Source organism: Prionailurus bengalensis, chromosome A3, assembly GCF_016509475.1.
Source record: "Prionailurus bengalensis isolate Pbe53 chromosome A3, Fcat_Pben_1.1_paternal_pri, whole genome shotgun sequence".
Lineage (NCBI taxonomy): Eukaryota > Metazoa > Chordata > Mammalia > Carnivora > Felidae > Prionailurus > Prionailurus bengalensis.
Window position 1 is genome coordinate 65,286,110 of NC_057354.1, and position 23,761 is coordinate 65,309,870.

Genomic DNA, 23,761 nt, shown 5'->3' on the forward strand with positions numbered 1-23,761 from the left:
GCTCTCCACCAAGAAACCAGAATGATCTTTTACAAATGTAAACTGGATCATGTCACATCCCTGCCCAAACCTTCCAATGGCTTCCCAACCCCCTGTCACCAGCTAGACCCCAAGACCCAACCTTTACTGCCCACTTGCTTGTACTAACATTTTTCCCGTCTTACATTTTCCTTTAAGTTCTTCTTTCTGGCAACTTATCCCTTAAATCAGGCAAATGAAACCCAAAACCACCCTTCAGGTGATGGGACTTCCCTGACAAGACCTCTTGCAGGGCCAGACCACCCAGTCCCTTTGGGCTAAACCTGACTCGCACCTGCACAGACAGACCTTAGGGTGACCCCTGAAATGTCCAGCAATTACCTTTACCTTGTTACAATACTAAAATCTCCACCCAAGGAGGGCCACAAGCCTCACTTACATAACATGCAATGTATGTATGGGCATGTTTCCTTAAGGTGCATGTGTGACCTTATGCCCACCTCCACATACAATGACAAGGCTTCTCTTGTCATCCTAACCCTAAACAAAAGGTACCTATTCACCCTCTTTTGGGGAGTCACAGCTTTGCAAGATATTCCCAGTGATCTCCTTACTTGTTGCAAATAAAGTTTACTTTGTATGACAACTCCACCTGGTGTATCTGTGACTCACCTAGGAGCAAACTCAGGTTGGTCCAGTTAGACAACTTCAAAATAAGATGCCGACACCTTGTCAAGGCCTATTAGGTCCCTTCCATTCCAATCTCATTTCTAGTCACTCTCAGCCTTGGTGACTCTTGTCTGGCCACCCTTGTCTTGCTGTTGCCTAAACACACCAAACTCATTCCTGCCTCAGGGTCTTTGCACTTGCTGCTCCTTCCACGTGGAACACTCATCCCCATATCCTTGCAAGTTGTTACTTCCAAATCTCATTTAGATCTCTTGCCACATCCTCCAAAAGAAGTTTCCTGAATACTGTATCCAAGATGGTTCCTGACCAGAACACTCACCATGCTATCCCTTGCCCTGTTTAATGTTCTTTTAGAGTACTTATTACTGCCTAATATTTATCAGTCACTATTTAACAAATAACTTCAGGGCACATACAGTACAGTGCTCTAAAGCAGAGGCTCTCAACTGAGGACAATTTTATCCCCCTGGGGAACATCCGGCAATGTCTGGAGACATTTTTGATGGTCACAACTGGGACAATTTTATCAAACTGGGAAGATCCTTTTGGCACTAGTTAGTAGAGACCAGCATTCCTGGTCTCTACTACATCCTACAATACAAAAGACAGTCTCCACAGCAAAGAATTATCTGGTCAATAGTGCTGATTTTGAGAAACCCTGTTCTGAAGTGATATAAAAAAAACTCCCTGCTCTCATGGAGCTTACACTCTAGTGTAAATATCATGGTATATACTTGGTTACTTTCTCTCTCCTTGTTCAATAGTTGAACACCAACACCGAAACAGAGCCTGGTACACAACATGAGTTCAATAAATATTTGTCCCGTGAATGAATGAAAAAGACAACAGTCTTCCTCAACCCAAATGACTTACATTAGTAAGTGACAGAATGCATTTGTCCTTAAAATATACATCATTCTCCCAACCCATAGGAAACCAATATGCTTACAACTCTGAGAAGGAAGAGAATTCATCTTTGGATACCACAGTCTGGACCTTGACTTTTGCTCTTCTTGGCAATGATGACATCTGGAAGAAACAGAAGATAAAATCAGTATGATGTGAATCACCTGAATAACTGATCACTTACGTTGTCTACAAAGCGATGTGCCACTCAAAACTAACACTCCAATAGCTCCGCTGTTAAAAAAAAAAATGCCACAGAAAAAAAAAAATGAGAAGTATTCAAAAGCCCAAACACCGGTTTCCCCTCCTATGAGGCTGCCAAATATAAGAGCAGCTAACAGCTTTCCAATGGTTTCAAAAGCCTGAGGAATGTGGACACCTTTGGAAAAATGTAAGCTCCGGTAGGGTGACAACTTTCAGGTTTTTTACATGCGTGAATATACCACAAGCACTATTAGATGTTTTATCAGACAGCAAATTATAAAGTCCTTTATCAAACTATTTTAAGGATAAGAAGTATTTTCCCACTTTTATATCTTCTTACAATATAAAGGCCTGTCTATAAAGTTGACAGTCAAATAAATGTTGATGGACTGAAAAGGCAGACACGTTATTCTTAAAACAAGCACATCTATTCCCTTAGTTTATGGTATTTAAATAAAAGACTTATTGGAAAATAAAAAATAATCACTAATGTCACTAGAAATAGTTACCAGCTCTTCAAAACACGGAGACAAATAACCAGAGACATCCTACAATATAGGAAGTCAGCAAATTTACTTTAGCTAATAAATTTTATTACCTAAAGAGTGTATGTCAAACCCTAAAATCCACATTAGACTCTGACATGCTTGGAACCCTTTAACCAGTCATGTTACAATGCCTCCAGTTCTAACTTCCACTTAGAAGAAGAAGGAATGCTTCATAGAAATACAAAGGGGTTGTCACAAAAGCATACACGTGCCCTCGGCTCTTTAGCTCAATGCAGTCCAGTAGTTGCAGATTAGTCAAAAGTGCACCCAGAGTAAACCAGGAGAACAAAAGGAAAACAGTCTCCAGGAAGTGGACAGGATAATCTTCCATCTTTTCCTTCACCTCCCTTTGTGGCACTGTACACTTATGCCAGTCAGCCTTCTTCAAATAAGTATTTCTAGATACTGATCATAAAGGAATAGGTAACTTTTGATTTCTATGTTATATGAACTTGACTACAACAAAACAAAAACACAAACAGAAAAAGTTAGTGTATCATGGGGTGCCAGTTCAAATCAAGGCAGAAATGAGTTGTTCAAAAAGTTGTATTAAGACAACAAGCTATCCTTCTGGAGGAAAACAAATATTTAAGTCCTACTGCCATACCCTGAACAAAAATATATTCCACACAACTAATAATTTAAAACGTGCAAAATATTTCTCAGAGCTAAAACAAACAATCCTAAAATTAGTACAGAACCTCAAAAGACCCCAAATAGCCAAAGCAATTTTGAAAAAGAAGAACAAAACTGGAAGTATCACAATTCTGGATTTCAAGCTATATTACAAAGCTGTAATCATCAAGACAATATGATACCAGCACAAAAAACAGACACAAAGATCAATGGAACAGAATAGAAAACCCAGAAATGGACCCACAACTATATGGTCAATCAATCTTCAGCAAAGCAGGAAAAGAATATCCAATAGAAAAACACAAGTCTTTCAACAAATGGTGTTGAGAAAACTGGAAAGCGACATGCAGAAGAATGAAACTGGACCACTTTCTTACACCATACACAAAAATAAATTCAAAATGGATGAAAGACCTAAATGTGAGCTAGGAAACCATCAAAATCCTAGAGGAGAACACAGGCAGCAACCTCTTTAACCTCAGCCGCTGCAACGTCTTACCAGACATATCACTCAAGGCAAGGGAAACAAAAGTATACATGAACTAATGGGACTTCATAAAGATAAAAGTCTGCACAGTGAAGAAAACAATCAACAAAACTAAAAGGCAGCCCACACAATGGGAGAAGATATTTGCAAAAAGCATATCTGATATCAGGTTAGTATCCAAAAATCTACAAAGAACTTGCCAAAGTCAACATCCAAATAACAAGTTAAGAAATGGGCAGAAGACATGAGCAGACATTTTTCCAAAGAAGACATCCAGATGGCTAACAGACACATGAAAAGATGCTCAATACCACTCATCATCAGGGAAATACAAATCAAAACAATAATGAGATACCACCCTACACCTGTCAGAATGGCTAAAATTAACAACACAAGAATTAACAGGTGTCGGCAAGGATGCAGAGAAAGGGGAACCCTCTTCACTGTTGCTGGGAATGCAAACTGGTACAGCCACTCTGGAGAACAGTATGGAGGTTCCTCAAAAAAAAAAAAAAAAAAAAAAAAAAACTAAAAATAGAACTACCCTATGATCCAGCAACTGAACTATTAGGTATTTACCTAAAGGATAAAAAACAAAATACAGATTTGAAGGGATACATGCACCCCAATGTTTACAGCAGCATTATCAACAATAGCCAAACTAAGGAGAGAGCCCAAATGTCCACTGACTAATGAATGGATAAAGATGATGTGGTTTATATACACAATGGAATATTACTAAGCCATCAAAAAAGTGAAATCTTGCCATTTGCGACAACATGGAGCTAGAATGTATTATGCTAAGCAAAATAAGTCAATCAGAGAAAGACAAATACCATATAATTTCACTCATATGTGGAATTTAAGAAACAAAATAGATGAACATACGGGAAGAGGGGGAAAAGAGGGAAACAAACCACAAGAGGCTCTTAATAATAGAGAACAAACTATATAGGTTGATGGAGGGAGATGGGTAGGAGATGGTCTAGATGGGTGATGGGTACTAAGAAGGGCACATACGATGAGCACTGGATGTTGTTTATAAATAATGAATCACTGAATTCTACTCCTGATACCAATATTGTACTGTATGTTACCTAAAATTTAAATTTTAAAAAAGGGAAAAAAATAATTAAAAAATAAATGTAAAAGAGTCAAAAAATAAAAAATAAATTAAAAATAAAATGTACAAAATAAAACTACAAGGGGCACATGGGTGGCTCAGTCAGTTGAGGGTCTGACTCTTAACTTCGGCTCAAGTCATGTTCCAGGGTCACAAGCCTCTCCCTGCTCGAGCTCTCTCTCACTAAAATAAATAAAATTTTTTTTAAAAGCTCTCTCTCTCTCTCTCTCCCTGTGCCCCTCTCCCCGACTCATGCTCTCTCCCTAAAATAAAAAAATTTTCATAAAAAAAAAATAAAACTAAGAAAGTACTACAGAAAATAAATATGACCATTTTCATAATTTAGAGTGGAGGTAGGGGAAGAAAAGTTTTCCTAGGCATAACTCAAAATTTCAAAAGCCAAAAGAGAAACAGATTTCACTATATAAAAATTAAAATTCCAAGTCAGCAGTGGGAGTGCTTCAGAACCAAACCAATTTATTCTGCACTATCATCAAAAAAATCACAAGAAGCAGTACCTGATACCTTGGAACTAAGAATGAAGGGACTAAGGGCTGGTGTAAGTTGTCTGAGGCAAAGAAATATCTCTAGAGGCCCTACTCCACTTCATGCTATTAAGCAACTGCCTGGGGAAAAAGTCTGGAAAGAATAAAACCATCTTTAGACTACAGGACACCAAATACAGTTGTGGGCATGAGAAACACACAGACCAAACAGTAAATGAAGAGGACCCCTCCCCACCAGTCCTCTTCTGCTACTAAGCTCCTTCCTAGTCAGACCTTTTCTCCAGGGAGGAAAACGGAAAGACTCTTCTCTGGAGAATCTGACCAGCCCAAAAATAAAAATCTGAAGATACTAAATTCCCCCAACAAACAACCCAACTAGATCATCTACTCGCACCTCTCTATTCTACAATATACCAGAATTCAGAACATTCCCATACAGACCACTATGCACCAATTCTCACTCCACACTTTAACAGAAATGTGTTTAAAATAGGGGTAGACACACCCATGGCAATCTCATAAAATTCTGAGTAACCATTAAAGAAACAAATATTGTTCTTTCCTGAAACAAATATGTCCAAATTCCCCTTTATTAGGCACCCTGGAAGCAATGTTACCATTGAATGATGAGTAAGATGTAAACTTATCCTCTGACAAGTAGAAAAATATGAATTTGAAAAGGGAGGTGGGGAAGGAGAATATGCTTGAGCACGTAGGCCAATTTCAGACTGGTTCTAGAAAGAGTATATATAGAAGCTAAGGACCTAGAAATTTTTTCAAAACTGCCTATGCCAGGTATACTCCCAAGGGTATACATATTCCAGTTTAAAGGATGTTTCTAGGAGCTGTTTCTCCATCTCCACTCCTCCCAAGTTCCCATCTTCATATCACAGGACTCATTCAATTAACCAAAATTCCATCCATTTCCATGCTTTTAAATATCTGTATCACCTACTTATTAACAATCCTAATACCTCCAACCCAAATCTTGCCTAAGATTCAGATTTACATAATAAATTATTCATATTGCCTAAGAAACTATGTAGATGCCTCATCCTTACCTAAAATGTAACATACCCACAATGAAATCTTGATAACCATTTCTTGTCTTAAAACCCATTCCTACTGGTCTTTCCCATCTCAGTAAATGGCACCATCATCCATCTAAATAGGTGGCTAAGCCAGAACCTTGGAAAAATTTTAATAGCTTCACTGAGCTATAAATGACATACAATAAATTATACCTGCTTAAAGTGTACAAACATGGTAAGTTTTGGAATATGTATACACATCTCCACAACCAAGATAATACATCTATCATCCTCCAAAGTTTCATTTGCTAAGCTAAAGCCTTGCAAATCTTTTTTTCCTGTCATCTCTCAGTCTACTAATAAGCAACATAAATTCTTCCTCCAAAATACAGCTTACATTTCTATGATCTCTTTAGTCCCCATATCTCTTATCTAGACTATAATAACCTCTTAACTGGCTTCCCTGCTTCCACTCTTGCCTCTACTACCCATTCTCCACATATGAACCCAAAAGATCATTTAGAAAATGCTTAAAAACCATTCCCACTTCCCACTCCATCCTCCACTTAGAATCAAATCATATTTTTACCATGACCTTCTAAAATGCCCTACAGGACTGCCCCCTGCCTGTCTTTCTAACCACATTTACCATTTGTTGCAGCTCTTCAGCCAGTTACAACATTCTTTCAGTCCCTGAATGAACCACGATTCTTTGCCATCTCAGGTTCACTCTGTCTGGAACACTATTCCCGATGCTTATCAATGGACTAGCTCTTTCTCATTTCTTACAGCTCAGCATTTTAGGCCTAAAATGGGTTTCCAAAATATAGTATTATTATAAGACCCTATTTATTTCCTTTATACAGTACTATATAACATAGTCTAGAATTATCCTTGTTTATTGTCTGCATCCTCCATGTTTACTTCATGGCAGTAAACACCATGAAGGAAGAAACCACATTTGCCTTTTTCTGCATAACACAGAGCTTAGCACTTAGTAACTACCCTATAAGATACATGTATTAAATGAACATAAGAATATATACAAAATGGTCTCTATAAAGGAATATACATTTTTCCCCATAACTATTAGGCAATATCACACATGGCACTCATTGTTTTCTTTTTGAAAAAGTAATGGTACAGAAGAACATTCTTATTCTTAGTGGCTTAAGATCTTTCCCTCTCAACGCTGTCTTTTCTCTGTGGACACAAGAGCATATTCAAAATCAGTTGCTGTGATGGTCCTAAGGGAGAAAGCACTAAATTAGGGTGAGTGAAAATCGGGAAGGGGGTGTGAAGTAACCTGCACACACATAAATATTACATTAAAAATGGGAAAACCACAATTAGAAATGTTAAGAGCAGAGGGGAACTTTTTAAGAGGCAGCTGAAGAAGTTTCCCCAAGGGTACAAACAGAAGTGCTTGGAATGTCAGCAAAGATCCCTACATAATACAAAGTAACAGACCTGTAAAGATCCTAAGAAATCAGACAGTCCTTCCCCACCCCCCTAATGAATAAGAAGCCTGAGATCCAGGAGATGAGATGGTTTACTCAAAGGGAATGTTCTAATTATGTAGGTAGAATCCAAAGCCCCAAACAGCAAGACCAGCCTTGTTTCCCATTCCACAAACATTATAGTATAACATGCTAGCGCGGGGGAGGTTTAAGGAAAGTTGCCTAGAGTTCCCATTCATTCCTTTCCTCAAGAGTTATTCAGCGCCTCCAAATGCCAGACACGCTGCTGAGGGTGCGGATGATGCCGACAAGGCCATGATCTGATGGTAAAAAGGGTGCTTCCTCCCCCATCTCCGATAACTTGAGGTGTGGAAACAAGCTAGGTTTGCCTGGGTTTTCCCATGTCTGTCCCTACGTGCTAAGAGCTGCGATTTGACTGAGAAGACGCGCCAGGTGACACGCGGCAGCTAGGAGGGGTTTTCCGGGTGTAGGTTGGAAGATACAGACCGCAGACCGTAATATGTAATGACACTTCTCACTTTAAAAAGGGATGTTATTTCCCAAATGAGCGCTTAAAATTTTTTAAATGGCCCCAAAACTACCGGAGCCCGGGCGCCGGGTTCACGCGAGCCCGCAGGAACACCGCCAAGGCGGACGCTCAGCTCACCTTCCCGCCCGGCGAGTCAGAAGGCCCGGGATTCTGTGTGTGACCGCATCTTCCGGTTCCCGCCGGAAGTTTTTCAAACGCCGGAAGTCCCGCCTCGCTTCTCCCGGACTCGCGGCAGCAGCTCAGACGGCCGGAGCGGGATGGAGCCAAGCTGGACGGAGGCGGGGCTAAGGCGAGGATCCTTCGGGAGCTCTGAGGCGGGGCCCTACCCGGGGTGTGGCGGGACTGGAAATGAGCACTCTCTCCCCGGATACTGCCAGAAGCGGAGCCCGAGGTGCTGTTAACGCGGACCCACCTCCTTGTTCTTTCTCTTTCTCCTCACCCGGCTTATCCTTTGCATCCTGCTCTTGGAAATTCAGTCAAAAATGTTTCTTTTCATTACATTATTTTTAATTTGCAGTAGAAAAAGGAGAAGCTAGTTATAGTCTTTCTAAAGTCAATTTTAAGTGTCGTTAATGAACTTCGCTCAGGGTGTTTTAAGCATACTTTTAGCCTGTTTCATTATTTCCTAGGCCCCGAGATAAGGGTTTTGCTCTAGTCTTATGGAAATACACAAAGTTGGCCTCTTCTGAGAAGCCCTCACACAGCCCTTGAGGTGCATGCTACCTTAATGGAGTTTAACCCTAGAGTCACGTCTGCCTTGCTTCAGTCTCTCAGGCAGCTCGTACTGCCAGGTACACCGATTTGGAAACCGGGTTCTCTTAGAAACTTACTGATAGACTTGGGCAAATCCTTTTATGTCTTTGAACTTGTTTTACCGGCTTCCCTTCCATCCTACCCCTCACCTGGTAAGGTACCCCGTTCCATATTAGAGGTAAAAACTCAATTAATTTACTCAAAGTAAACGCAGGTCCCAGATACCTCACCTTGGGCAAAAATGGGAAAACCCTGATCCATTTCATTTTCAGATTCTTGGAGAGTGCTATGACTTACTTATAAGTCCTAATAACAGTGTCCTAGGCGAGTCTTCCTCTGTATCCCAAATTTCCATTTCCCTTTCCACAAAACACAAAAGTAGCTCCTGCTTTTTGTTTGAATGACTCCAAGGTATCTTGTTTTTTAAATGTTTATGTATATATAAGTATATAATAAATATATATATGTTTATTTATTTTTCAGAGACAGAAAACGAGCAGGAGAGGGGCAGAAGACTGAGACTTGGGACGAAACCAAGAGTTGGATGCTTAACCGACTGAGCCACCCAGGTGCCCCAAATGTTTATATTTTGAGAGAGAGCCTGAGTAGCGGAGGGGCAGAGAGAGAGGGAGACAGAAGATCCAAAGCAGGCTCTGTACTGACAGCAGTGAGCCGATGTGGGGCTCAAACTCGGCAACCATGAGATCATGACCTGAGCTGAAGTCAGAAGCTTTAACCCCACTGCCATTCCCTAAGCTCCACTTTTTTTTGACTAACCCAAATTAAGAGCTATAAAGGCCTCCCCAGCAATTCTTTCCCTTTACCTTGAATACATTTTCTCAAAGTCAGTATTCAGTAAAAAGAAAAAATGACTCGTTTTCTGGTGATGTATTTTTTTGCCAAACACACTAAATTCTAAACTCACAAGAACAGACAACAAAATTAGACGTAAAATTAGGGAATAAAGTCTGTTGTTAGATCAAAACCCTGGATTTGGGGTGCGTGGCTACCTCAGTCAGTAGAGCATGTGACTCTTGATCTCAGGGTCCTAAGTTTGAGCCCCCCATATTTGGCATAGAGTTTACCTGAAAACAAATTTTTTTTAAATCTCTACAGAGAAAACAAACATGGATTTGTTTTAGAAGATTATATAGAGCAGCTTTCCATACTAATGACTCATTTCCATGTGTTTTGAGTACTGAAAGGCCAAGCAAGGTATTGAAATACCTTATGAGTGGGCCTTGCTAACTATAGATTCACCCAAAGTAAACATAAATTTTACTAGATAATGTTTGCTATGGGAAGAAAATAGGACTCTTTTTCAATTTAGTAAGTCTGTTCATCTGTATCTTAAGATTCTTGGTCAGTTTCTGAGATTTTTCAGAGTTGTTTTTTTTTTGTTTTTTTTTTTTTTTTTCCTCCTTAATTTGTAGTCTTATGTTGCCTTTCACAGTGATTCCAGAAGGTTTGGAACTGTCTGCTACAATCACAGTCTGCTCCATAATTTCTAGTTCTGAAAATACTAGAGAACACATTACAGTCCAGAATTATGGGAAGGGAAACCAGGCCATAATAATCAACAATAATTTACTATTTACTATTCACCTATTTTTGATGTTGATTTGTGCTCTACAGGTTTAAGGTAGGAAGTAAAAACGGTCAAGATAAACCAGTATTTTGCAAAATCTTTTGCCATAATTTCTACCCTGGAGGAATTTACAAACAAGACTGGAGAATATATACAGTCTTAAGAGACAGAGATCCATACAAGACAGTCTGGATTCAAGGGTTAGGTTGTATATCAAAGTAGCCACAGTGGTAAAGTGAGAATGAGTATAAGGATTGGACAGTGGAGTGTTGGATCTTGACTCCTCCATCAGAGATGTTTGCCTTTCAACTGGGGAAGAAAAATGATTAGTAAGTGAAAGTAAATAACCTGTAAGGTTTTAGACATCAGACATCTGGGAAAAATAAAAGCTGGGGTGGTGTCCTCTGAAAGTAATGCAGGTGGCAACCTGCTCCAAAGATAAGTAAGACTGTCCAGAAAACATTTCTCTTGGAATTTTGCAAGACAGCCACTCCCACTAAAGGCTGTCAAGGGAAATTTATAATCACTAAGTATAAACCAGGCCCCACCACAAAGACTGCCTTTTCTCTCCAGGTCCTTGCCCAATCTGTTGTTTACTTTTGCACCTTAAGTGCTGAATTTCAAAAAATTCATGACTTTAGCCTGGAATAATCTGGATGCTCACCTGAGATTTATTGCAACAGAGTTTTGGAGTAATGAAACATGTTTTGGAGGCTATTTATTTTATTGCTGCAAAGCATGTAGCTTTTCATATGATATTCCTTGGTATGTGATCACTTATACGTTATTATCTGTGTTTTCAAGTCCTTTCCCTATGGTTCTGTCTCCCCAAGGAGACTGTAATAATAGTAATGACTTATATTCATTGATCATCTACCCTATGCCAAGCACTAAATTAAGTTTTTACATGTATGTGTGTATTTAACTCACATAACAGCTCAATGAGATACTGCTATTATCCTGTTTTTATAAATGAGAAGACCAAGGTATGGAGAAGTTAAATAACTCATCCAGAGTCACATCAGCTATTAAATTGCAGATCTGGATTTAAACCTAGTACTCTGAAAGACCTGCATATACCTCCACTCAAAGCAAAGATCTTTCCTTATCTGTTACATTGGCCAGTGCAAGACTGAATCTTTGAGATGCTCAGGAACTGTTGAATCTCTAAATACACTAAATAAAGTACTATTTACCCACCTGGGATACAACAAGGCTCTTCTCTCCCTTGACTTCAAACTAATCAAAGTTCCATGGGAACAAAAATTCTTAATAAAGATGCACTATATTTTGCACCCGCTAAATTGTAAGGTACTTGGATCTAAGCCTTGGAAATAAGTCTTAGTCATTTTGGTCTCTCCTTCTCTAACTTTTCCCTCCACCCACATAGTGCCCAATAATGCTTGACAAATAATAAGTACTTAATAAAATAGTAGACTAATGTGTGGCCCAAAGAATGTGCCTGTAGTAAAAAAAAATACATCTTTCCTCGCACTATGAAAGTAATGTAAAGTTCTTGCCACCAGTGAGTTACCATTTAAAAACTCAAGTGTAGGGGCACCTGGGTGGCTCAGTTGGTTAAGCGTCTGACTTTGGCTCAGGTCATGGTCTTGTAGTTAATGGGTTCAAGCCCTGTGTTGGGCTCTGTGCTAACAGCTCAGAGCCTGGGACCTGCTTCTGATTCTGTATCTCCCTCTCTCTCTACTCCTCCCCTGCTCATGCTCTGTCTCTCAAAAATAAGTAAATGTTAAAAAAATAAATAAAAACTCAAGTGTACTTATGGAAGTTCAAACTTTTTATCCCTTAGAGTTAATCACCTGGCAAAAGCAGATGAGTGTTTCAGATTAGAGAATGCACAAACTGAAACTAAGCCCTATTTCATGAATTTGCGTATAAGCCTCACCCATCCACTTTCCTACTTCTAGCAGCTCTCATTCTTCATACTGAAACTCATTGGCTTCAATGAGCTTCTCTCAATAATTCAGCCACGAACTTAGATGTTTCCTGCAAAATATAAATGATTATTAAGCAGAGAGGGGATGGCCTGTGTTTTCCAAATGAGAAAGGGGTTTCTTTTTTCTTTTTTTTTTTTTTATGATGAAAAAATTTAGATTTAGCCAGCTAGACTCAGTTTAGATGATCCCAATTTTGTTGGCAACATCCAAAGCATCATAGTCAGGAGCCAGTCAAACATATGCTTTCTTTTCTCCATCGGGCCTGATCAGAATGTTGACCTTGGCCATGTCAATGTCGTAGAGCTTCTTCACAGCCTGTTTGATCTGGTGCTTGTTGGCCTTGACATCCGCAATGAACACAAGAGTGTTGTTGTCTATTTTCTTCGTGGCTGACTCGGTAGTCACGGTAGTCACGGGGAACTTGATGATGGTATAATGGTCAAGCTTGTTTTTCCTGGGGGCACTCTCTCAAGGCTATTCGGGCTGTCTTCGGAGACGCAGTGTCTTGGATGGTCGGAATGTAGGTGATGTGCGGATTTTCTTTTTTTTATGACTGTGGATGCCTTTCAGCACTGCTTTCTTGGCCTTCAAAGCCTTTGCTTTGGCTTCGGCTTTGGGAGGGGCAGGGGCTTCCTTCTTCGCCTTCGGCGCCATCTTCGTGAAAGGGGAAAAGGGGTTTCTTGTTAAGAGAGCTAGACCAGGCTAGTGAATGGGTTCCCAAACTTGGCCTTTCCTATTACTTTTTCAGTCTGGGAACAGCAGCATAATTCCAAAGGGCTAGTCTAGTCTGAGGACATTGTTCTAGCACAGATAAGTATGTCAGTTTTTTTGTGTAAAAGAAAATAGATTCAATGGATTAAAATCCTGAGTTTTGATAAAATATTGAATGGATCTTGAAGAGCCATCAGTTAAGCCTGAGAAAATTAATTGTAGATTTTTCTAGGAAATGGATATTCAGGCGTGATTCAAAGGAACTAAATACATTTATCTTACATGAAGTAAAATCATAGGACGTACATGTTGAACTAAAATATAATTTCTGTTTTAGCTGAAAACTGAGATTTCCAGTGTTTTGTCCCACTTACTTTTTTTTTTTTTTACAACCCCTCAAGGTATTTTGTAATGAATGCAATTAAAAGCAAAATTAAGACAAAAAAATACCTGAATAATAGATGAAATACTATATCTATTGCAAGGTCCACTGTTCTGCTCATCACCTGACTGGCAAATTCACTGGCTCAATCAGTTGCATTCATGAGCAAACATATTGTACAATTTTCTCCTGATGAGCTTTTCATCCTCAAGTAGTGTCCAGGACCCCCTCAAAGGCCTAAAATATCCATTAAATAACCTGAGATCTAAGCAGAGAAACCCCACAAGAGTCATTAGGATCCTGATGATGGCATGGCTGGTTGGGTTGCAGGGAAGGGATGAAAGGCAGCACCTTGGGGCCAGATTTATTTTGTTCCTCACCATAGGGAGCCATGTCTGGAGACTCTACATCAGACCTAGGTTTTGCTTCTAACACCGTTGGTCCATCTTACAGCTTAAGAAGCTGGAACTATCCCGCAAAATGCCTGCTAGAAATACTTACTCAGAACACCTGTTGTCAGAGTTTTAATACTGGAAGCCTCACACACTAACTTGAATTCAAATTCAAAAAAGCACTGTGTGTCAGATCAGTCTATGTCCACATTTGTGCACCTGCCTTTTTTTTTAAATCATGTTTTTTAGTATAATTTACATAGAGTAAAACCTAACTATTGTATTCTGACAAACACATACGGTCATGTAACCACCACCACAATCAAGAAATAAAACATTTCCATGACCTAAAAAAAATGCCCCTTTGTAGTCAGCCTCCTCCCCATCAGCCCCTGCAACCATTCATCTGTTTTCTGTCTCAGTAATTTTACCATTTCCAGATTGTCATATAAATGGAATCATGCAGTAAGTAGCCATTTGAGTCTGGTTTCTTTCACTTAGGATACTGTATTTGAGATTAATCCATTTTGTTTCATATATCAATAGGGTTTTTTATTGCCGGTTAGCAGTCCGTTGTGAATGTACCACAGTTTGTTTATCTATTCAATAGTTGATGAACATCTAGTTTTTTCCACTTTTTGGCTATTTTTAATGCTGCTATGAACATTCATGTACAGGTGTTTTGTGTGAACATATATTTTCATTTTCTTGGGTAGGTAAATGACCTATGAACAGGATTGTTGGGTCATGTGGTAAATATTTAGTTTTATGAAACTACTAAATTATTTTCTAAAGTGGCTGTACCATTTTGCATTCCCACCAGCAATGCATGAGATCTCCACACCCTTGCCAGGACTTGATATTATATAGTTAGTTTGTTTTTTCTTTATTTCTTTTTTTTCTACCCTTTAATAGGTGTGTAGGAGTATCTCATTAGAGCTTTAATTTGCATTTTCTTAATGACTAATGGTGTTTATTAGTAATGTGTTTATTTGCCACCCATATATCTTCTTTGGTGAAGTGTTTGTTAAAATATTTTCACAGTTTTTCATTGGGTTTTTTGATTTGTGTATCATGAGAGTTCTTTATATATTGTGCATACTAGTCCTTTATCAAATATGACACTTAGCTTTAAGAGTCATAAGTTAGCACAGGCAGTTGCCAGCATAATAGCACACAGAAAACTGATTTCTTCTCTAACCACAAAGAAAACTCTGCCACAGCCAAATGTTCTTCAAGAAGCTAGCCAATAGATGTTATCAAAACCACCAACATTTTTACATACATGAATTTTCCTGCAACCAACATTACCACATACAGAAAACATTGGAGGAAAAAATGACCTAATTTCACACTGAAAGATGATCACCCTAAAAGAATGCTTTAAAATTGAGAAGGTGGTACCCACAAGCTGTAGCAAATAATGTGGAAAGTTAGCTAAACCATAATGTTCATACAGCATTACTGGATATTTTGGTTAGACTGGACCATGATCTGAATATAAGAAAATCCAAATAGTTTACCAAGAAACTCCTGCTGGATCCTGCAACTTATAGAGTTTAGCAGAAGTAGGTACCAAAGGGGTGCCTATCTGGCTCAGCCAGTGGAGCACAAGAGTCTTGATCTTGGGTTGTGAGTTCAAGCTCCACGTTGGGTGTAGAGATGACTTAAAAATAAAAGCTTAAGGAAAAAAAAGGAGAAATAGGTATTGCATATATAAGGGCCATCTATAGCTTTCTGCCACAAGCTTTTGTCAGTTAAAAGACACAGGTCTATAATTCCCAAAACTTTCAAACCTGTTTCTAGAAATTATTAACTAGTGTTTCCCAAACTTCAATATACATGAGAATCATCAGCAGAGCTCTTTTTAAATGCTGATTTCCACCCACTAGCCCCCAGGATCCCAATTTAATGAGTTTAAGCTGGTGTCTACACGGGTATGAGAACACCAGGTGACCAGATGGGGTATCTATGCATTACAAAAAGATTGGTCTAATTCTTACTGGGCACTTGATTTAAGAAAGTTAGATGGGGTGCCTGGGTGGCTCAGTCAGTTGAGCATTTGATTCTTGATTTTGGCTCAGGTCCTGAGCTCATGGTTCATGGGATCAGAGCCCTGAGTCAGGCTCCGTATTGACAGCACAGAGCCTGCTTGGATTCTCTCTCTCTCTGCCCCTCCCCTGCACATGCTCTCAAAACAAACAAACAAACAAACAAATAATCTTAAAATAAAAAAGGAAGTTAGAGGACTGAGCTGTGGCCATATGGTTTCTAAATATAGTGTTTTACGAGGCTTAACCTTAAACATGCCCTTCCAAAAGGAAGACCAGATATTCAGTTCCTACTAGCCACACTAACTACCATGGTGTAGTTTGTTAATTGAAAATAGCTAACACTTACAGATTGCTTGATATTTGTAAGATACTCTGCTAAGTATATACTTTGTTTTAAAAGTAACTTTAAAACAAATAGGTGATATATTTATCCCTATTTTAAGATGATGGAACTGAATCTTAGAAAGTTTAATTCACCCCAAATACAGAACACAATTAAATATATGTACCACAAACCTCAAGAACTAAAAAAATATATAGTTATATGCCTACTTCGACTAGACCTTTATGTATTAGTTACCTATCACTACAAAACAAATTACCCCAAAATAATTTTTTAGTGTTGTAAATATTTTAAATAATCTCCCGGTAAATAAACTGAATGAACTGGAGTCCAGAGAGACAGAGTCTGGATAAGTAAGAGTACATATTTTAAAAATATATTAAAAATAATGCCTTAAAAAATGTCTGTAGGCTATTTCATAAAATAGTAAAAACTTCCAGTTACAAGATAAACAAGTTCTAGGGATGTAATGTACAACATAATGACTGTAGTTAACAATACTGTATATTTGAACGTTACTAAGAGAGTAAGATCTGAAAAGTTTTCATCACGTGGAAATGTTTTATGTTAGTTGCACATTAAACAATCAATCTTATTAAAAAATAAATTTATGTAAAGTTAAGTCTGTCCTAATTCTAGGAAGTGATGTATTTGTAACCGAAAACACAAACCACTGAAAATTGTTCATTTCGCTGCTGGGACATTAAGCTTGCTTCACTCAGCACCAGCCTGCCTACAACAAGGAACACAAATGCCAACAGTAATTGATGGCAACCACCTGGCTCCCGCTCTTATCCTCAACCAACCAGCTCCCATCTCTGTCAAGCTTAAAAGTTCTGACCCTAAAAATTTTACTTCTGTGTTAAACTCTTTTGAGTTATTTTCACAATAGTCCTGGTATCATCTCACCTCTTCAACACTGGTTATCAGTTATTCTTTGCCACTCAGGATTGCTAGGATTGATTTTGCCTACTTGAGATTTAATACTACGTTTTGTGTGTATAAGACATTCAGAGTGGTCTGGGAAGTGGATCTTTGCATTTCTAAATATCATCATCAACAGGAATGAGTCAGCAGTGCTGTTTTAATGGCATAACTGCCAACATCTTCGAGTCGTTCACTGCAGTTGCTTCCTGGTTTATTTAGCAAACACCATGTATGAGCTATCGTGGTATCCCTGTTGTTGCCAAGTGCACTGGTGCCAATTAAAATGTTTTTCTTTTTCTTTTCAAGATATTTCCCTCCTCACTCATCTAGATGCTACTAGATGGTTCTTCTGGAAGTCAAAGTCTAACAAAAACAGAACATCTGATATATTTATGCCTTGCCTTATGGGACAGATTCATCAGTAGAACTGTCAAGGAAGCAATGAGGGAAATAGCTATATTGAACTTAATTTTAACCAGCAAATATCTAGTTGATGATTTACAAGTGACAAAAATCCTGGGAAAAAGAAGTGATGTCTGCTGGAGTTAGTAGCTGGCCGGGCACAGTGCTGGACTCTGGATGAAGAGTGATGCATGCAGGCACAGCCCTTCCTTCACAGTGCTCGTCTGTCATTACTAGGAACAAACACAAAACTGTACAAATCTGAATGAAGCAGTGGTGTCGACTCATGTCCAGGTGACTTATTTTTATTTTTTATTTTTTTAATTTTTTACTTTAGAAAGGAAGAGAGAGTGTGTGAGCAGGGGAGAGGAGCAGAGGGAGGGAGGGAAAGAGAGAGAGAATCTCAAGCAGGCTGCACGCTCAGTGCAGTTCCCAATGCAGAGTCCCATGACCCTGGGATCATGACCTGAGCCGAAATTAAGAGTCAGCTGCTCAGCTGACTAAGCCACCCAGGCACCCCTCCAATTGCATTTTTTAAATTTGAATTTATGATTCTAACATTTTATTTGTCAACACAGTTATGGGATTCAAAATGCAAAACATATGAAAAGGAATGTAATAGAAATTATCACCTCTGTTCCCCAACCACTTAATACCCATCCCTATGAGCAACCTGTGTCACTGATTTCTTGCAAATCCTCCTAGGGAAAATTTTTTGCGTATGCAATCAATTGAAATAATATATTTTATCAAACCTAGGATGCCATTAATTGCATATAAGATGCAAATATTATGTTTATATATACTGTATACACTATTTATTATATATACTATAAATATGGTATATTATTATAATACTACAAAAGATTTTTTAAAGCCCTGCCAATTAAACTATGTCTTGATGTCGATTGTACAATGAATTCTAATTTCAAAGACATCAAAAATGTGAAAACCTGTGCATTTTAGAACCAATGAAATATGGTCTATATATTTTTTAAAATTTTACACAAAAGATAGTAGCCTACATTTATTATTTGTACCATGCTTGCTTCACTTAACAATATTTCCTGGAGCTTATTTCGTATCAATATCTAAGGCATTTTGTTCTCGTTTTTAATGTGGGAGCACTGTGAAAAGTAGTCTTTAATGAGTATGTCCTATGTCAGAAAGTGAAAAGGGAAAGAACAGGACACTCTTTGGAAAAGATCACGAATAAGCTGCAGAGGACTGGAGAAGAAAACCCAGTGATGCTTATTGTGTTTCTTCTCCATGGATAAAGATGTTCAAATTGGAAAGTGTAGAACAAATATCATGAAGAAAGACTTAAGTTTGCCATAAAAGAAAAAAAAACTCGAAGATGATATTGAGTACTTTTACAGAAGTTAAAGTGTCTGAGTGTGCACAAAGACAAATCACAACTAAACACAGATGTAACAACACACAGATGTAACAAAATCATTCTTGGGAATTACTGTGAAATACGAAGGAAAGAAGAGGTGACTGGGGATGGTATGAAAGGTGTTTACAAAAGGCAAAAATGTAGATTATGCTATATACAGATTTGTAAAGTTTCTCATTCACAAAACTTTTATAATATATTATTAAAAAGATAGTTTAGGGGTTCCTGGGTGGCTCAATCGGTTAAGTGTCCAACTTTGGCTCAGGTCATGATCTTGTGGTTCACGGGTTCGAGCCCCACATTGGGCTCTGTGCTGACAGCCCAGAGCCTGGAGCCTCTTCAGATTCTATGTCTCCCTCTGTCTCTGCCCCTCCCCTGGTCGCATTCTGTCTCTCTCAAAAAAAAATAGACATTAAAAAAAATGTTTTTAATAAAAAGATAGTTTGTTAGCATTTAAAAAGTAAAAATGTCATACTTTTTTTTTGTAATTTAAAGAAAAAGAGGTAATTAGGAAGGCCCAGAATAGGTTCACTGGAAATTTTATGCCTAGCTTATGCCATCTAGGTGTCTAAAGTGATGGCTTTCTTTGCCAGCGAACTAAATGGTTATACCCTGTCAACAGTCAGGTGACTGTTCCTTTCACCTGTGCCCTGAGTGACCTATAAAGAACAACAAACATGCATTGTGTGTCAACCACACTCAAACAAAAAAAGATTCTCCCCCTCAAAAAAGAAGAAAAGAACAACAAGCATAACCCGGGGAAAATGGAACTCGATTCAAATCCTGTCTCTGACACTGCATAGTGACACTGCATAGTGACCTTGGGCATGTCACTTCATCTTACTTTTCTTTCTCTAAAATGAAGAGATTACATTTATTATTTCCTAACTTTGTTTCAGTGAGTTACATTTTAATTAAACCTGGTTGTGATTACATTATATATAACTATATATATTTTAACTATAACCTGGAGAATTTGGAAGATCTAGAGTTTGTTTATGTAAGTAAGCAAAGTGTCTGCTGTCTTTCATGAAATCTTCATGGAAGTGATGAAGAAATGTGGATTCAATTTCCACCTAGTTCCAATCAGGCTGGCAATTCCACACAACGTGTTCATTGATAAATCAAATAAAATCATTCTACTGGGGAAAAAAAACCAATCTCTGAAATCAGTAAAAGGAAATTTAATAAATTTGTCCTTGAACTCCTCTATTTCTAACAGTTTGGAGGTTCCTCAAAAAGTTAAACATAGGATCTAGCAATTCCACCCTAGATATATACCCCCGAGAAATCAAAGATGTATTCATATAAAAACTTACACATGAATGTTCATAGCAGCACTATGTATAATAAGCAGGAAGTGGAAATGACCCAACTGACCATCAGTTGATGAAAGGATAAATAAAATGTAGCACATTTATACAATGGAATATTATCCAGCTGTAAAGGGAATGAAGTACTGATACATACTACAGTATGGCTGAATCTTAAAAACATGATCCTAAATGAAAGAAGACAGACACAAAAGACCACGTATTAGATGGTTCTGCTTATATGAAATGTCCAGAATAGGCAAACGAATACAGACAGAAAATACATTGTTGGTTGGCAGGGTAATTGGAATGGGGTGATGGGGAATGACTGCTAATGGGTCTTAAAATAAAAAAAGAAAATATGCTGTCTTGAGTTTCATCGACACTTGAAGACATTGAAATTGAGTCAAGTATTCCCAGGATCATCACAAAAACTTTGCTAATGGCTATTTTCTTCATTTTACAGAAAGGGAACCTGAAGTTATTTGTCCAAGAGCACTCCACTAGGAAAGGGAGAGTCAGGCTTTGAACCCAGTTTATCTGACTCTAGGGCCTGTGTGCCTGACCACTGAACCATACTTGCATTAAGAAAAGATAAAAAGTACAAGGGCACCTGGCTGGCTTAGTTAGTAGAGCATGCAACTCTTGATCTTGGGATTGTAAATTCAAGCCCCACATTGGGTGTAGAGATTACTTAAAAATAAAATCTTAAAAAAAAAAAAAAAGATGAGATGTCCAGATCAAGGGATATGATAACCTGACAGCAAACTGCACAGATTCTACTCCATCATGGCCATTGTGACCAGCTTAGAAAAACTCACTGATGGTTTTAAATTGTGTCCACAAGCTATTTGATGCTGGTGCCCTCAAAGGTGAAGCCAAATTTCCCTCCTCGAGTGTAGGTTGTGCTTAATAACTTGTTTCTATAGAATAAGGAGGAAGTAATAGTATGTCATTCTGATATTAGGACATAAAACATGTTGTGGCTTCCCTCTTGCTCTCTCTCTCTTGGATCACTATATCTGAAGGAAGCAGGCTGCCATGTTTGGTGATACTCAAGTAGCCCTATGGAGAGGTCCACATGGTAAGGAACTAGGGCCTTCAAGAATGGAGGCCTCCTGCTAGAAACCAGAAGGAACTTACCAGCTATGTGAATGAACCTTCTTAGGAGCAGATCCTGCTGGTCCAGTCAAGCCTTCAAATGACTGATTCTTGATTGGGACTTAATGAAAGAGCAGAGCCAGAACCACCCACCTAAGTCATTCCTGGGTTCCTGTCCAATTCTTTTTGGAATGATGAAAATGTTCTGGAATTACACAGTAATGATAGTAGTGATAGTTGCATAATTTTGTGAATATGTTAAAAATCACCAAATTGTACACTCAGAAATGATACAAGATGATATACACTTGTAACTTTAAGCAACTAAACATTAGGTAATTTGCTTCATGGCAATAGATGACTAAGGCACACACTTTAACAAACTTAAGTGTGTCCCAAGAAGGACACTCAGGAAGGCACTAGGGTGTGAAGCCCTGTCATGTGTGGAATGCACTTGAGGTGTTTTTGTCTCAAGTAGGAAAGTCTGATGAGGACCTGGCTTTTGTGTGCAAATATTTTCCAGCTCGGTGACATCAGCATCATGGGCTAAATAAAACATCCCTCATCATGTCCCATCCCACAACAACAACAATTTGGCATCCATCCTTGGACAAAAGTGCCTTTTTGGGAGCTGAGGGATCCAACACCATACACTAAGGAGTGTGGGAGGAGTATCACCCACATATGTGTCAGGTAATGGACATACAAACTTCTGTCCCAGCTGTGGACCCTACAGTAACCTATGAACCAGTTCCAACCCTTCCTGACCATGTTCTGGGAGCCTTGGAAAACAGTGTCTCAGACAATCACTTGTGGATGAGATAGCATTTGTGGAAGGCTTCCAGCTTTCCAGCAGAGAGGTTCCAGCAGAGAGGTTCCAGCATACTTTTGGAAAAAAAAAAAAAAAAAAAAAAATATATATATATATATATATATATATGAGTTTGGAAAGGTTAGTAAACACTGGAGAAGGTGATTACTACTTCAAATGCCAAGACAACAATGCAAAACTTCAAGAAACATGAAAAATCAAGGAAACATGATACCACCAAAGGGTCACAGTAATCTAGTCACTGACCTCAATAACTTGAGATCTATAATTTACCCGATGAAGAATTCTAAATAGCTATTTTAAGGAAATTCAACAAAACTAAGCTGGTTTTTTTTGAAAAGATAAACAAAATTGACAAACCTTTACCTAGACTAAGAAAAAGAAGATTCAAATAAAATCATAAATGAAAGAAAACACATTACAACTGATACCATAGAAATAGAAAGGATCAAAGAGTCTAGTAGAAATAATTATATGCTGATAAATTAGACAACCAGGAACAAAAGAATAAATTCATAAAAACATACAACCTGAATACAAGACTGAATCAGTAATCAAAAACCTCCCAAGAAAAGTCCAGAACCAGATGGTTCCCCTGATGAATTCTACCAAACATTTAAAGAATTAATCCCAATCCTTCGCAAACTCTTCCAAACAATGAAGAGGAGGGAACACTTCCAAACTCATTTTACATAGCCAGAATTACCCTGCTACCAAAGCCAGCTGAGAACACTGCAAAAAGAGAAAACTACAGGCCAATGTCCCTGATTAATACAGATGCAAAAATTCACAATAAAATATTAGCAAACCTAGGGGCGCCTGGGTGGCGCAGTCGGTTAAGCGTCCGACTTCAGCCAGGTCACGATCTCCCGGTCCGGGAGTTCGAGCCCCGCGTCGGGCTCTAGGCTGATGGCTCAGAGCCTGGAGCCTGTTTCTGATTCTGTGTCTCCCTCTCTCTCTGCCCCTCCCCCGTTCATGCTCTGTCTCTCTCTGTCCCAAAAATAAATAAACGTTGAAAAAAAAAATTTTTTTTAAATAAAAAAAAATATTAGCAAACCAAATTCAATAGCTCATTAAAAGGATCATAGGTCAGAGTGGCGAACATGAACAGCTCAGGAAACTACAGATGCTGGCGAGGATGTGGAGAAATGGGAACCCTCTTGCACTGTTGGTGGGAATGCAAACTGGTGCAACCACTCTGGAAAACAGTGTGGAGGTTCCTCAAAAAATTAAAAATAGAACTACCCTATGACCCAGCAATAGCACTGCTAGGAATTTACCCAAAGGATACAGGAGTGCTAATGCATAGGGGCACATGTACCCCAATATTTATATCAGCACTATCAATGATAACCAAATTATGGAAAGAGCCTAAATGCCCATCAACTGATGAATGGATAAAGAAGATGTGGTTTATACATACCATGGAATACTACCTTGCAATGAGAAAGAATGAAATTATGTCGTTTGGAGTAATGTGGATGGAACT

At 38.5% G+C, this 23,761-nt stretch overlaps 1 protein-coding gene and 1 pseudogene across 4 annotated transcripts in view; both read right to left on the reverse strand.

Moving 5' to 3' along the window:
* The window catches only part of SRBD1 (S1 RNA binding domain 1), a 201,828-nt gene extending 193,507 nt beyond the window's left edge, over nt 1-8,321 (reverse strand). For 3 of the 4 annotated variants that reach the window (XM_043603300.1, XM_043603303.1, XM_043603302.1), the window contains exons 1-2: nt 8,238-8,320; nt 1,619-1,698 (exon numbers count right to left, since the gene is read on the reverse strand). In XM_043603300.1, coding sequence (XP_043459235.1) covers nt 1,619-1,698 — 80 coding nt within the window. In that variant the 5' untranslated portion in view covers nt 8,238-8,320. Of the gene's footprint in view, nt 1-1,618; nt 1,699-8,237 lie in introns of all 4 variants that reach the window. The other variant, XM_043603301.1, reaches the window with a different exon arrangement.
* A 4,238-nt stretch (nt 8,322-12,559) lies between these two features.
* LOC122466975 lies at nt 12,560-13,103 on the reverse strand (annotated as a pseudogene).
* Nucleotides 13,104-23,761: the final 10,658 nt, after the last annotated feature.